This window comes from Dryobates pubescens, chromosome 17, assembly GCF_014839835.1.
Source record: "Dryobates pubescens isolate bDryPub1 chromosome 17, bDryPub1.pri, whole genome shotgun sequence".
Taxonomy (NCBI): Eukaryota; Metazoa; Chordata; class Aves; order Piciformes; family Picidae; genus Dryobates; species Dryobates pubescens.
The window spans coordinates 20,573,129-20,586,401 of NC_071628.1; the positions used below are offsets into that span (position 1 = coordinate 20,573,129).

The following is a 13,273-nucleotide window of genomic DNA, read 5'->3' on the forward strand; positions in this document are numbered from 1 at the left end:
CCGGCGGGGGGTTCTGTGGTGCCCGGGGCTGGCAGGGGGTTCCGTGGTGCCCAGGGTGCCGGTGGGTTCTGTGGTGCCCGGGGCTGGCAGGGGGTTCCGTGGTGCCCGGGGTGCCGGTGGGTTCTGCGGTGCCCGGGGTGCTGGTGGATTCTGCGGTGCCCGGGGTGCTGGTGGGTTCCGTGGTGCCCGGGGCTGGCAGGGGGTTCCGCGGTGCCCGGGGTGCCGGTGGGTTCTGCGGTGCCCGGCGCGGCGGGGGGTTCCGCGGTGCCCGGGGTGCCAGTGGGTTCTGCGGTGCCCGGGGTGCCGGTGGGTTCTGCGGTGCCCGGGGTGCCAGGGGGTTCTGCGGTGCCCGGGCCGGCGGGGGGTTCCGTGGTGCCCGGGGTGCCAGTGGGTTCCGCGGTGTCCGGGGCCGGCAGGGGGTTCTGCGGTGCCCGGGGTGCCGGTGGGTTCCGCGGTGCCCGGGCCGGCGGGGGGTTCTGTGGTGCCCAGGCCGGCGGGGGGTTCTGCGGTGCCCGGGGTGCCGGTGGGTTCCACGGTGCCCGGGGCTGGCAGGGGGTTCTGTGGTGCCCGGGGCCGGCGGGGGGTTCCGTGGTGCCCGGGGTGCCGGTGGGTTCCGCGGTGCCCGGGGTGCCGGTGGGTTCCGCGGTGCCCGGGGCCGGCGGGGGGGTTCTGCGGTGCCCGGGGTGCCGGTGGGTTCCGCGGTGCCCGGGCCGGCGGCGGGCGCGGCGGTGCCCGGTCTGAGCGGGCTGTGTGTGCTTGCCCGCAGGCGGAGGCGGCGGCGGCGGCGCCCGCGGTGCTGCCGCTGCACCTGCTGGTGCCGGTGGTGGGCAGCGACATCTCCTCGCCCTGCGAGCAGATCATGGTCCGCACGCGCTCCGTGGGCGTCAACACCTGCGACGTGGCCCTGGCCACCGAGCCCGAGTGCCTGGGCCCCTGCGAGCCGGGCACCAGCGTCAACCTGGAGGGCATCGTCTGGCAGGAGACGGAGGACGGTGAGTGCCCCCCGCGCAGCTCCCTGCCCCGCCGCGCCCGGGGGCGTGCGCCGCGTCGCCTCCGCGGGCCCCTTCCCACCCCCTGCCGGCCTGGGGGCCGCGGTCCTGCCTGCCCCTTTCCTCCCGTGCCCTGGTGGCAGCAGCCCTCGGGGTGCCCGGCAGAGCCAGCCGGGGGCCGAGCCCTGTGCCACACACTGCCTGAGCCCCTCACCCAGGCAGCGGCTGGGGCCTGTGCCGCCCCTCCTCTGCCCCTCTGCGAGAGCAGGCTTGCTGTGGCGGTGCCAGGGCAGGGCCGTGCCAGCCTGCATGGCTGAGTTGACTTCACCCCTGCTTGGCAACTTGCTGCAAACAGGCTCAGCCCCTGGGGATGGCAGAAGGCTCTGTCCCAGCAGAGCTCTGCCAGGCAGCCCAGCAGGAGCCCAGCTCTCATCCCTCCTGCCAAGCCCATCCAGGTCCTCTCTGCCCTCTCTCCCCTGGAGCTCCTCTCCTCTGGGCACAGCTGAGGTTGCTTTCCCAGCTCCTTTGGGGGCTGTTGTGGCTGCTGGGGCTCTGCCAAGCAGCTCAGGGGTCACCAGGGGCTCAGGGGACCACCTTGCTGGGGTGCCAGAGGTTCTGCTTTGGGAGGCTTGGGCTGACTCCTCCTGTTGGGGTCTGACTTCAGCTGGGGCCTGGGTGCAGGAGCAGAGCCCAGAGCAAAGGTGAGAGAGAGCAGGGGTGGTGGAGGGCAGCTGGTGCTTCATCTTGGCCAGGTACCCAAGAGCTCCCCTGGGACACCTGCTCCTGCTCCTCCATCCCCACTGTGTCTGGAGAGCAAAGCTGTTGGCCTTCATCCCCTGGCTGCTGCTGGCTTTGCTGTCTCTGCCCCTGGGGAGGAGCAGCCTCCTGCAGCAGGACAGCTGAGGGGGGACCTGCTGGAGAGCAGCTCTGCAGAGGAGGCCCTGGGAGTGCTGGGGGACAGCAGGAGCCCCACGAGTCAGCTATGTGCCCTTGTGGCCAAGAAGGTCAGGGGTCCCCTGGGGGGCAGTGAGAAGAGTGTGGCCAGCAGGGCAAGGGGGGTTCTCCTCCCACTCTGCTCTGCCCTGGTGAGGCCACATCTGGAGTGCTGGGCTCCCCAGTTCCAGAGGGACAGGGAAGGACTGCAGAGAGAAGCTGGGGGTGGGCCCAGTTTGCCCTCCCCACTGGGAAACTGGTTTGGAAACTGGTTTGCAGCCACTGATGCAGAGGTGATGAGCACTGAACTTGGCCCTGTTGGGAACAGCAAAGCTCGGTGAGCTGAGCAGGTGGGCAAGGGAGGAGGGCACTGACCATGGTGGAGGAGATATGCCAGCTTGGGCTGGGCACCTCCACACTCCTCTCCCCTCTGTCCTTCACTCTCCATTCTCTATGGAAAGATTGCCCTGGATGGAGGCAGCTGGGAGCTGTGCTGCTTCTCCTCTAAAACCAGGCCCAAGGATCCTCTTCTTCATGCTAAGCCTCCTGGTGGGGACAAGGAGGCACAGAGCAGCGGCAGTGCTGGAGAGCCCTGGGGCATCTGCTGGGCAGGATCTGCTCCAGGGCAAGCTGCTGAGCTCAGTGGCACTGCTGGTGAGGTGTGTGGGAGCAGCAGGGCTCTACAAGAGGCAGCACCTTCACTGAGGGAAACTGAGGCACAGCTGGGCTGAGTGCTGGGACAAGCAGCAGTGCAGAGGAGCATCAGAGGGCTGGAGCAGCTCTGCTGTGGGGCCAGAGCTGGGGCTGGGAGAGCTGGGGGTGCTCAGCCTGGAGAGGAGGAGGCTCCAGGGAAACCTTAGAGCAGCCTTCCAGTATCTGGAGGGGACCTGCAGGCAGGCTGGGCAGGGACTGCTCAGGAGGGGCTGTGGGGACAGGAGCCAGGGGCAGTGGTTTGGAACTGGAGCAGGGCAGAGTTAGGTTGGACCCCAGGAGGGAGTTGTGCAGAGTGAGGGAGGGGAGACACTGGCACAGGCTGCCCAGGGAGGTGCTTGAGGCTCTGTCCCTGCAGCCATTCAGGCTCAAACTTGATCACAGAAATCACAGAAAACATCCAGCTGGAAGAGAGCTCCAAGCTCAACCATGGCCAAGCCTGCTTTCTCAGCAGGATCTGAAGGTGTTCCAGGCTTCAGCTGTGCAAAGGAGGGAACTGTACCTGTGGATGTGATGGCTCCTGGTGGCCACGGCCCTGGGCTGCCGGCAGACACCGGCACCTGCCTGGCCGAGCTGCCCCCGGCAGGGCCCTTCCGTGCCAAAGGCTTAGCCCAGGCTGGTGCAGGGCCGGGAGGCTTCGTGCCCAGCCCCTGCCTCCAGCAGCCTCCAGCCCTGAGCCTCGGCTCTGCTGCTGCACGGCAGCCCTGTGGGGGGCGGGGCAGGCCCCGGCGGTGGGGGTTTGCATCCCCCTGCCCCCTTCATCCCTTGATCCCTTGGTGCAGGATTATCTCCTGCATCCCCTCCCCAGACGGCTCCGGCAGCCGGCCCCTGCCCTGCCGCCCAGCTGGCACCCACGCCTGGGGGTGGCCCTTGATGACGAGCTCCCAGGGTGGCAGCCCCCCCTGGAACCAGGCGGGACCCGAGCGGGATTCTTCCCCTGCAGGAGCAAGCTGCAGCCCGGGGGGTGCGAGGGCATGGCCTGCCCACCCTGCCCACTGCCTGCCCCGGCCCTGCCCGCCCCGGCCCTGCCCGCCCAGGCCCTGCCCACTGCCCGCCCCAGCTCTGCCCACCCCGGCCCTGCCCGCTGCCCACCCCACGCCCCGGCCCTGCCCGCCCAGGCCCTGCCCACTGCCCGCCCCAGCTCTGCCCACCCCGGCCCTGCCTGCTGCCCACTCCCCGCCCCGGCCCTGCCCGCCCCGGCCCTGCCCGCCCCGGCCCTGCCCGCCCAGGCCCTGTGCCTCAGCCGGGAGGGGCACCCGGTGGGGGAAGAAAGCTGCTTAGGATCTCTCCCGGGGTTTAAATTGCCCTGGGTTATTGTGGGAGGATTAGGAGGGGATTTGGTGTGATTGCTTGCAGCAGGTTAAATATAGGCTGGGGAGCGCTGGGTGCTCCAGCAGGGAGGGCAGGAGCAGCCATGTGCCAGCTCCCTCCTGCCCTCCCTCTGTCATCTGCCCCTCTGCCTGCGGTGCCAGGGAGCAGAACCACCCCAGCATGGCCCTCCTGATGTCACACACTGACCCCAGGCAGCTCTGGTGGCTCCTTGTCCCTCCTGATGTCACACACTGACCCCAGGCAGCTCCGGTGGCTCCTTGTGCAGCTAAGTGCCAGTGGTGCCTGTGGCCTTCACCATCATCAGGGACTGAGCCCAGCCAGGTGCCTGCTGGGGAGGGCACTGGGTGCCCAAGCACTGTGGCTGGGAGGGATGGGGTCTGGTGCCTCAGCAGCTGCTTTACAGACCCCGAGACCTGCTGGGGCTGGAGAAGGCCTCCAGGCTCAGCCAGGCCAAGCTCAGCCCAACCCTGCCATGGCCACAGGGTTCTGGAGCACCTCCAGCCAGGGGGACTCCACCACCTCCCTGGGCAGCCTCTGCCAGTCCCTGACCACTCTGGCACCAAAGGAATTCTTCCTCCTCTCCAGCCTAAGCCTCCCCTGGCACAACTCCAGGCCAGTTCCTCTCCTGCTCTCACCTGAGCCTAGGGAGCAGAGCCCAAGCCCAGCTCCCTGCAGCCTCCTCTCAGGGAGCTGCAGAGAGCAATGAGGTCTCCCTCAGCCTCCACTGCTCCACACCAACCCCCCCCAGCTCCCTCAGCTGCTCCTCTCCAGCCCTCTTCCCCAGCCCCTTCCCCAGCTCTGCTGCCCTTCCCTGGCCCTGCTCCAGCCTCTCAGTGTGCTGCTGGCAGTGAGGAGCCAGAGCTGAAGCCAGCACTCAAGGTGTGGCCTGGCACAGGCAGTGCTGAGTGCAGGGAGCTCTAAAGCATCCAGGCACTGCTGCTGGGGACCTGCAGAGCTCTCAGCTTGAGCTGGGGCTGAGTGGTGACTCCCCTGGGCCAGCAGCACCAAGATGTTAGCTCAGCCTGCCCAGGCCTGGTGGCATTGCTGCTGTGGCCTCTGTGCCTCTGTCCTGAGCAGCTCAGCAGCCAGGGGCCTGAGTGTGACCTCACAGAGTCCTGCAATGGGTTGCACCTCCCTCCAGGGGCAGCTCCCCAGCGCCTCCCTCCAGGGGCAGCTCCCCAGCAGCTCCCTCCAGGGGTACCCACAAGCTGAGCCATGCTGTGGGGGACCCCTCCACCTCGAGGGGGGATGCCAGGGAGCCACATCTGTGCTGCTTCTCTGCAGCTGGTGTGAGAAGCCAGCAGGTTTTCCTGCATGCCCAGTGCCTTTGCTCTCCCGTGGGAGGAGATGCTCCCGTGGGTGGCTCTCCAGGCTGAGGCCCGGGGCTGGGGGTGTCCCCAGGGCTGTGGGAGCAAAGGGATGCTGGGGGCCGAGGCTGCTGCTCCCTCAGGCTGGGTGTTTTGGTGTGGGGATGCTGGGCTCAGCTTGCCATCTAGTGGCAATAGCTGAGGGCCCTGGAGGGTCACAGTCCTGCTGGGAGTGGGGGCTGCAGCTCCACCCTCAGGCTCTGCAGCCTTGCTGGGGGCTGCCTGCGTCTCCCCCAGGGCTCCCAGGGGTTGCCTTCTGCACCCTCGCTGAGCCACAGGGCCAACATGAAGCCTCAGCAGCACCCCCAGATCCTGCAGCCCCTGGAGGACAGCTGGGTTAGCACCCCCAGGAAGGCAGGGAAGGAGGAGAGGATGGATGGACAATGGCCAGAGCTTGTCCCAGAGAGCAGCTGATAGGGGGATGTCCAGCAGCCCACAGCACAGACTCTCACAGTCACAGAATGGTTTGGGTTGGACAAGGCCTTCCAGCTCCTTCAGTCCAACCCTCCTCTAACTCTGCCCAGGCTGGTGCTAAGCTGCGGCCCTCAGCACCACAGCTCTGCCTCTTGGCAGCAGCCCCGGGGGTGGGCAAAGAGCCTTTGTCCACTTTCCTCCTGCCCTACAGCTGAGCTCTTCCTCCTGCCTGTGCCCAGGGAAGGGCATGGGAGCAGGCCTGGCACCCTCTGACCCTCTCCCCTCCCCCTGCAGGTATGCTGGTGGTCAATGTCACCTGGAGGAACAAGACTTATGTGGGGACACTGCTGGACTGCACGCAGCACGACTGGGCACCTCCCCGGTAAGGGCTGCCAGGCTCGGGCACTGCCACCTCAGCCCCACTGCCCCAGCTGCAGGGGGCAAACACAGCCACTTACAGCCCCTGTGGCACCCAGTGTGCCCTGCCCTCTGCCCATGGGGCGCTCTGTGGGGGTTGGCATCTCCTTGGCCAGCCACGCTGCTCCTTGCCCACATGGTCACAGGCTCCCTTGTGCTGGAGACCGGAGATGGCTGAGTGTTTGCCAGGGCACTTCTCTGGTTCCTCTGGGCAGTGTTGGGGTGGGACAGGCCTGCAGGATTCAGAGTCCTGGAATGGGTTGGGCTGGAAGGGACCCCAAAGCTCAGCCAGCCCCTGCCATGGGCAGGGACACCTCCCACCAGCACAGGCTGCTCAGGGCCTCATCCACCCTGGCCTGAAACACCTCCAGGCAGGAGGCAGCCACAGCCTCCCTGGGCAACCTGTGCCAGTGTCTCCCCAGCCTCACTGCTAAGGATTCCTTCCTCCTCTCCACTCTCAGTCTCCCCTCTCCCAGCTCAAAGCCATTGGCCCTCAGCCTGGCACTGCCAGCCCTTCTCCAGAGTCCCTCCCCAGCTTTCTTGCAGCCCCCTTCAGGTTGTGGGTGGACAGGGAGGGGAGGGAGGGGAGCTGCCCCGCGCGGCAGGGACGCCGTGGCCAGGGTCCTGACCCTGTGCCACCCTCCCGCCGCCAGGTTCTGCGACTCCCCCACCAGCGACCTGGAGATGCGGAACGGGCGGGGCCGCGGCAAGCGCGTGCGGCCCAACAGCAACACTCCGGTGAGCGAGGGCAGCGCCGCCGCCGACGGCAAGGGCGGCGGCGCCAGCAGCAAGACACGGGCCGGGGCCAGCAGCAAGGGGCGCCGCGGCAGCCAGAACTCCTCGGAGCACCGCACGCCGCCCGGCGGCGCCGCCGAGGACGTCAAGGCCAGCCCCTCGTCCGTCAGCAAGCGCAAGAGCAAGCCCCTCTCCGACATGGAGCTCAACTCCAGCTCCGAGGACTCCAAGGGTAGCAAGCGCATCCGCACCAACTCGCTGGGCTCGGCCGCCCCGCCCCCCGCCGCCGCCAAGCCGGAGCCGCCCGCGCCCGACCGCGGCTGCCCCTCGCCCGTCCTCATCGACTGCCCCCACCCCAACTGCAACAAGAAGTACAAGCACATCAACGGCCTCAAGTACCACCAGGCCCACGCGCACACGGACGACGACGGCAAGCTGGAGGCGGACGTGGACAGCGAGTACGGCGAGGAGCCCTCGCTGCACGCCGACGGCGGCGGCTGCAACGGCGCCGCCGCCCAGAAGGGCTCCCTCTCGCCCGCCCGCTCCGCCACCCCCAAGGTGCGCCTGATGGAGCCCCACAGCCCCTCCCCCTCCGGCAAGTTCGGCGCCAAGGTCCCCTGCAAAAAGAAGCTGGGTGGGGAGGGGGACACGGACCCGGGCGCCCTGTCCAACGACGGCTCCGAGGACGGCCCCTGCGTGGCGGACGAGACCAGCAACGACGGCTTTGAGCCGCTGGAGAAGCGCTGCGTGGAGAAGGACAAGGCGAAGAAGGCTTCGGGGGCCAAGGCCGAGAAGATCCCTTCCAAAAGCTTGAAGGCTGCCAGGCCCATCGCGCCGGCCCTCCCCCCGCAGCCCATCTACACCTTCCAGACCGCCACCCTCACCGCGGCCAGCCCCGGCCCCGCCGCCGGCCTCGCCGCCACCGTGGTCCAGACCATGCCCAACAGCCCTCAGCTCAAACCCATCCAGCCCAAGCCGACGGTGATGGGGGAGCCTTTCGCGGTCAACCCCGCTCTCACCCCTTCCAAGGAGAAGAAGAAGAAGGACAAGAAGAAGAAGGAGCCCAAGGAGCTGGAAAACCCTTTGACCCCCGGCAAGACCTGCCGGGCGGAGGAGGGCAAGAGCCCCTTCCGGGGGGAGTCCAGCGAGCTGGGGGGCAAAGGCGAGGGGCTGCTGAACGGCTCCTCCGACCCCCACCAGAGCCGGCTGGCCAGCATCAAGGCCGAGGCGGACAAAATCTACAGCTTCACGGACAACGCCCCCAGCCCTTCCATCGGCGGCGCCAGCAGGCTGGAGAGCGCCGCCCCGGCCCAGCCCCTGACCCCGCTGCACGTCGTCACCCAGAACGGGGCCGAGGCCAGCTCGGTGAAGACCAACAGCCCTGCCTACTCCGACATCTCCGACGCGGGGGAGGACGGGGAGGGCAAGCTGGAGGCCCTGAAGGGCAAGGACCCGGAGCAGCTGGTCAAGGAAGGTGCCAAGAAGGCTCTTTTCCCCCCCCAGCCGCAGAGCAAGGAGTCTCCCTACTACCAGGGCTTCGAAACCTACTACTCCCCCGGCTACCCCCAGGCCAGCCCCGGGCCCTTGAACCCCGGCAGCCAGGCGGCGGCCGAGACCCAGGCCCTGAAGCTGAAGAAGGACGAGGAGCAGGAGAGCCCCGAGGCGAAGGCGAAGAGCGAAGGCTGCGAGGAGAAGAAGGCTGAACTGGGGGGCTCCAGCCAGCAGCCCTCAGTCATCCAGCAGCGCCCCAACATGTACATGCAGTCCCTCTACTACAACCAGTACGCCTACGTGCCACCCTACGGCTACAGCGAGCAGGGCTACCACGCGCACCTGCTCAGCACCAACCCTGCCTACCGCCAGCAGTACGAGGAGCAGCAGAAGCAGCGGCAGAGCTTGGAGCAGCAGCAGCAGCAGCGAGGGGTGGAGAAGAAGGCAGAGCTGGGCTTGAAGGAGAGGGAGGCGGCGCTCAAAGAGGAGTGGAAGCAGAAGCCGCCCATGCCCCCGACGCTCACCAAGGCCCCGAGCCTCACGGACCTCGTCAAGTCGGGGCTGAGCAAGGCCAAGGAGCAGGCGGCTCCGGACATGGCCAAGTCGGTCATCATCCCCAAGCTGGAGGACTCCTCAAAGCTGTCCAGCAGCCAGGTGGCCGAGGGACTCAAGGTGAAGCTGAGCGAGGCCGGGCACCTGGGGAAGGAGGCCGCCGAGGCCAAGGCTGGCTCCGACTGTGGCCGGCAGGCAGAGGTGGACCCTGTGCTCTGGTACAGACAGGTAATGGCAGCCCTGCCCCAGAGCCTTCTCCTGCAGGAGGCCTCTCACCATGGCTTCACTGCAAGGGCCTTGCTGGGGCTGTCTCCTCAGAGAACATCTCTGTCCTCTGCTCGTGATGGGACTCCAGGAGGTCCCCTTGGGGGCCGGTACAGGGATGGGGCTGGGAGGCTACGGATGGGCCGAGGAGAGCCTGGGGAAAGGGAGAGGGGGTTGGCAGTCTCCAAATTCAGCCTGGGTTTGGATCAGGCAAACCAAGGGTCGGTCCTTGCAGGAAGCTGAGCTCTGCTCCTGATGGGACTCCACGAGGTCCCCCTGGGGGCCAGCAAAGGGATGGGGCCGGGAGGCCACGGATGGGCCGAGGAGAGCCCGGGGAAGGGGAGCGGGGCTTGGCAGAGTCCAAGTTCAGCCTGGGTTTGGGGCAGGCAAACCAAGGGTTGGTGCTTGCAGGAAGCTGAGCCCCGGATGTGGACCTACGTGTACCCAGCCAAGTACTCGGACATCAAGACGGAGGACGAGCGGTGGAAGGAGGAGAGGGACCGGAAGCTGAAGGAGGAGAGGACTCGAAGCAAGGAAGCTGCGTCCAAGGAGGACGGGAAGGAGAGCAGCAGCTCCGAGTGCAAGCTGACCCCCACCGAGGAGGCTCGGATGGTGGGCAAGGACCCCAGGCCCAGCGTCCACGTGCCGGTGTCCTCGCCCCTGACGCAGCACCAGTCCTACATCCCCTACATGCACGGCTACTCCTACAGCCAGTCCTACGACCCCAGCCACCCCAGCTACCGCCCCATGCCCACCGTCATGATGCAGAACTACCCAGGTGGGCAGCGCGGCGCGGGCCCTCTGCTCCCACCCTGCCCTGTGCCCGCCTCCTGCTCTCCTGACTGCCTCTTCTCCCCGCCAGGGTCATACCTCCCCTCCAGCTACTCCTTCTCCCCGTACGGGAGCAAAGCCTCGGGGAGCGAGGACGGCGACAAGTCGCGCGCCAGCCCCAGCGTCAGCTGCAAGCCCAGCTCCGAGTCCAAGGCCCTGGACATCCTGCAGCAGCATGCCAGCCACTACAAGAGCAAGTCACCCACGGTGAGCCTCAGGAGGGGGCTGGCTGTGCCCAGCTCTGCTCATCAGCTACGGGAGGCTCCCCGGGTCCTGGAGCCAGCCACAGCCGCTCTGCCTGCCCTGGGGTTTGGCTGCCCCGGGGCCGTGGGGCAGTCCCAGCACGTGGCCCCTTGGGGATGGAGAAGCCAAAGCTGTGGGCAGGGCTGGCCCAGAGAGCCGCTGGGGCTCCTCCAGGCCCCGCAGCTGGCAGGGGACTCGTATCTCAGCCCTGGAGCCAGTGGGTGGGTTGCAGGGGTTGTCTCCATCCCGCCACAGTGCAGGGGTGCAAAGTCCTCCTGGACTGAGCTGGGAGGTGGAACTTGGTGAGCAGAGAGCTGCCCTAGACAGGACCTGCATCCTCCCCACTGCTTCTAAGCTGCTCATCAGCTGTCATGGCCCAGCAGCACTGTGGGGAGACTGCAGGCAAAGAGGAAACAGAACCATAAAGTCCTTTTGGTCGGAAACCACCTCAAATCCTGGAGCCCAGCTGTTAGCACTGCCAGGGCACTGCTGAACCCTGGCCCTCAGCACCACATCTCCACGGCACTGAAACCCCTCCAGGGCTGGGGACTCCACCACTGCCCCGGGCAGCCTGGGCCTGGCCTGGACAAACCTTTCGGGGAAGAAATTGTTCCTCATGGTGAACCTAAACCTCCCTCGGAGCAACCTGATGCCATTGCCTCTTGTCCTGTCACTTGTTCCTCGGGAGAACTGCCCAAACCCCACCTGCCTCCAGCCTCTTCTCAGGTTGCTGTAGGGAGCAATGAGGTCTCCCCTCCATCTCCACCTGCCTCAGCTGCTCCTCCCCAGCCCTGTTCTGCAGACCCTTCCCCAGCTTGGTTGCCCTTCTCCAGCCCCTCAGTGTCCTTCCTGGAGTGAGGGGTGGAAGGGGTATGAGGGGATCCCGATGGGGCAGCCTCGTGTGGCTGGCACAGGGGCCCGGGGGGTGCTGGCAGCCTCCCTCAGTGCCTTTCTTTGTCCTCCCCAGATCAGCGAGAAGGCTCCCCAGGAGCGGGAGCGCGGCGGCTGCGGGGTGGTGGGGGGCGGCGGCGGCTGCAGCAGCGTGGGGGCGGCGGGCGGGGGGGAGCGGAGCGCCGAGCGGCCCCGCACCTCCCCCTCCCAGCGCCTGCTCTCCACGCACCACCACCACCACCACCTCGGCTACTCGCTGCTGCCCGCGCAGTACAACCTGCCCTATGCAACAGGTGAGCGACCCCCCGGCGCCGGCCCTGCCCGGCCCCCGGCACGCCTGGGTGCCCGCCGCGGGCGCGCCGCCTCCTGACGCCGCTTCTGCCCCGCAGGTCTCTCCTCCACAGCCATCGTTGCCAGCCAGCAGGGCTCTGCTCCCTCCCTCTACCCACCCCCCCGGAGGTGAGAATGGTAAGGCTGAGCCCCACGGGCACCCCGAGCCAGCCTGGGGCCGGGCCGGGCGCAGGGGGGAGGTTGGGGTTTGCCCAGGAGCTGACTTGGCCTTGGGTCGTGGCAGGACGTGAGGGCAGCGGACGCCCGGGCAGGACGAGACGTGTGACTGGCTCACATGGGGCCGCGCCGGAGACCCCCTCAGACATCAGCTGAACGGCGCTGGGCGTGGGCTGGAGCTGCTGCCGGGAGCCCGGGCAGGCTCTGTTCCCCCTGCACCACCCACCCACCCCTGCCGGACACACACGGACCCCCCCGGCCGCGGGCGCCGGGCAGCCGCTGCCCGCGGGGGTATTTATTGTGCCGGGCACCGGGGCCGGGGGCGACTCGCCCGCCTGGTGCACGTCAAGAGGAAACAGAAGCACTGAGCTTTCGCCACGGAGCTGGGGCCCGGCCGTGTCTCTGCGAGCTGCTGCTTCACCCTGGGACTGGCGGCAGGCAGGGGCTCGGCCTCCTGCCCGCTCCTCAGCGGGGCTGGCGGCGCGGGGCTCAGCCTGCCCCGAGGTCGCGGTCTCAGGAAAGGAAGGGTGGGCTGGGCCGGAGCCCAGGCGGGTGCTGGGGGCTGCTGCCAGCCCTGGGGGGTGGGTGTCAGCCTGGCTGGAGAGGGCAGGGACGTGCCCCACGTGGGGTGCCCCCCGTGCCAGGCCCACGGCGCTCCTGCACCCCGCGGCACCTGCTGCTCTCCGCCCATGTGGGCAGCAGCTGCCGGCGTGGGGCCGGAGCTGGCGTCAGGGGAGCTGGGGGCTGCTCTTGGCCCCTCCCTGCCCAGGCAGTTGGGCGTGGTGGGGCTGGGGGCGGCCGGGCGCAGGGCTGGGGGCTGCATGCCTCACCCAGCCGGCCGCCAGCGTTCCTCCTCCCCAGTGCCTTGCGCCGCCCTGCCCTGCCCGGGGCTCCCGAGCTGGTGTTTGAGCCGTGACTCTGGAACCCCCCCCCCGGCCCTGCCCCTACCCCCACCCCCGGCAAGTGTGCCCCCGACCCCGGGGCAGTGCCTGCTGCTCGGGGTGGGGGGGTGGGAGCGCTGCACCTCCCCTTCACAGCCACCTTCTGCTTTCAAGGAGCCTCCCCAGGCCGTGGGCAGAGCCCACCGAGGAACAAGCACACTTAGGCTCTGCCAGAGGCACTTGGTGCTATGCTGGGCCCCGCTCCGGCCTCCTGCCGCGGCTCGGGGCACCGGTCCCTGCAGGAAGCTGGTCCCTGCTCCCAGCTCTCCTCAGCGCCCCAGGACAGGGACTCTGCTCCTCTGGTCCCCAGGGCGGCTCTCTCCCCGTCCCCGGGCCGGTTCTACCTCGGCCCCGCGCAGCCCTCCCGCCCCAGCCGCCGCCGCTGCCCGGCCGGGGGGCGCGGGGGCCGCGGGGCTCGGTTGTGTGTCTGTCCGTGTCGCAGCCGGGGCTGCTGTACTGGGATCTCTGTACATACTGTAAAAAGCCATTGTTTGAAAGCTGTTGTTTTGGGTTTTGTTTTCTTTCCCCGCTCCCCTCCCCCGCTCCCGCTTTGCCCAGGTGGGAAGGAGGCGCTGGCCGGGGCCGGCCGCGGGGCTGGCGGCGGGGGGGGGCCGGCCCCGGCCTTCTCTCCTTGGCTCCTTTGGCTCTTCGCTGT

At 68.3% G+C, this 13,273-nt stretch overlaps 1 protein-coding gene across 3 annotated transcripts in view; it reads left to right on the forward strand.

The window, feature by feature from the left end:
• ZNF609 (zinc finger protein 609) overlaps positions 1 to 12,150 on the forward strand; it is a 53,690-nt gene extending 41,540 nt beyond the window's left edge. For 2 of the 3 annotated variants that reach the window (XM_054168908.1, XM_054168909.1), the window contains exons 3-10: positions 767 to 992; positions 6,041 to 6,128; positions 6,817 to 9,169; positions 9,617 to 9,983; positions 10,068 to 10,243; positions 11,247 to 11,463; positions 11,560 to 11,629; positions 11,745 to 12,150. In XM_054168908.1, coding sequence (XP_054024883.1) covers positions 767 to 992; positions 6,041 to 6,128; positions 6,817 to 9,169; positions 9,617 to 9,983; positions 10,068 to 10,243; positions 11,247 to 11,463; positions 11,560 to 11,629; positions 11,745 to 11,751 — 3,504 coding nt within the window. In that variant the 3' untranslated portion in view covers positions 11,752 to 12,150. Of the gene's footprint in view, positions 1 to 766; positions 993 to 6,040; positions 6,129 to 6,816; positions 9,170 to 9,616; positions 9,984 to 10,067; positions 10,244 to 11,246; positions 11,464 to 11,559; positions 11,639 to 11,744 lie in introns of all 3 variants that reach the window. The other variant, XM_054168910.1, reaches the window with a different exon arrangement.
• Positions 12,151 to 13,273: the final 1,123 nt, after the last annotated feature.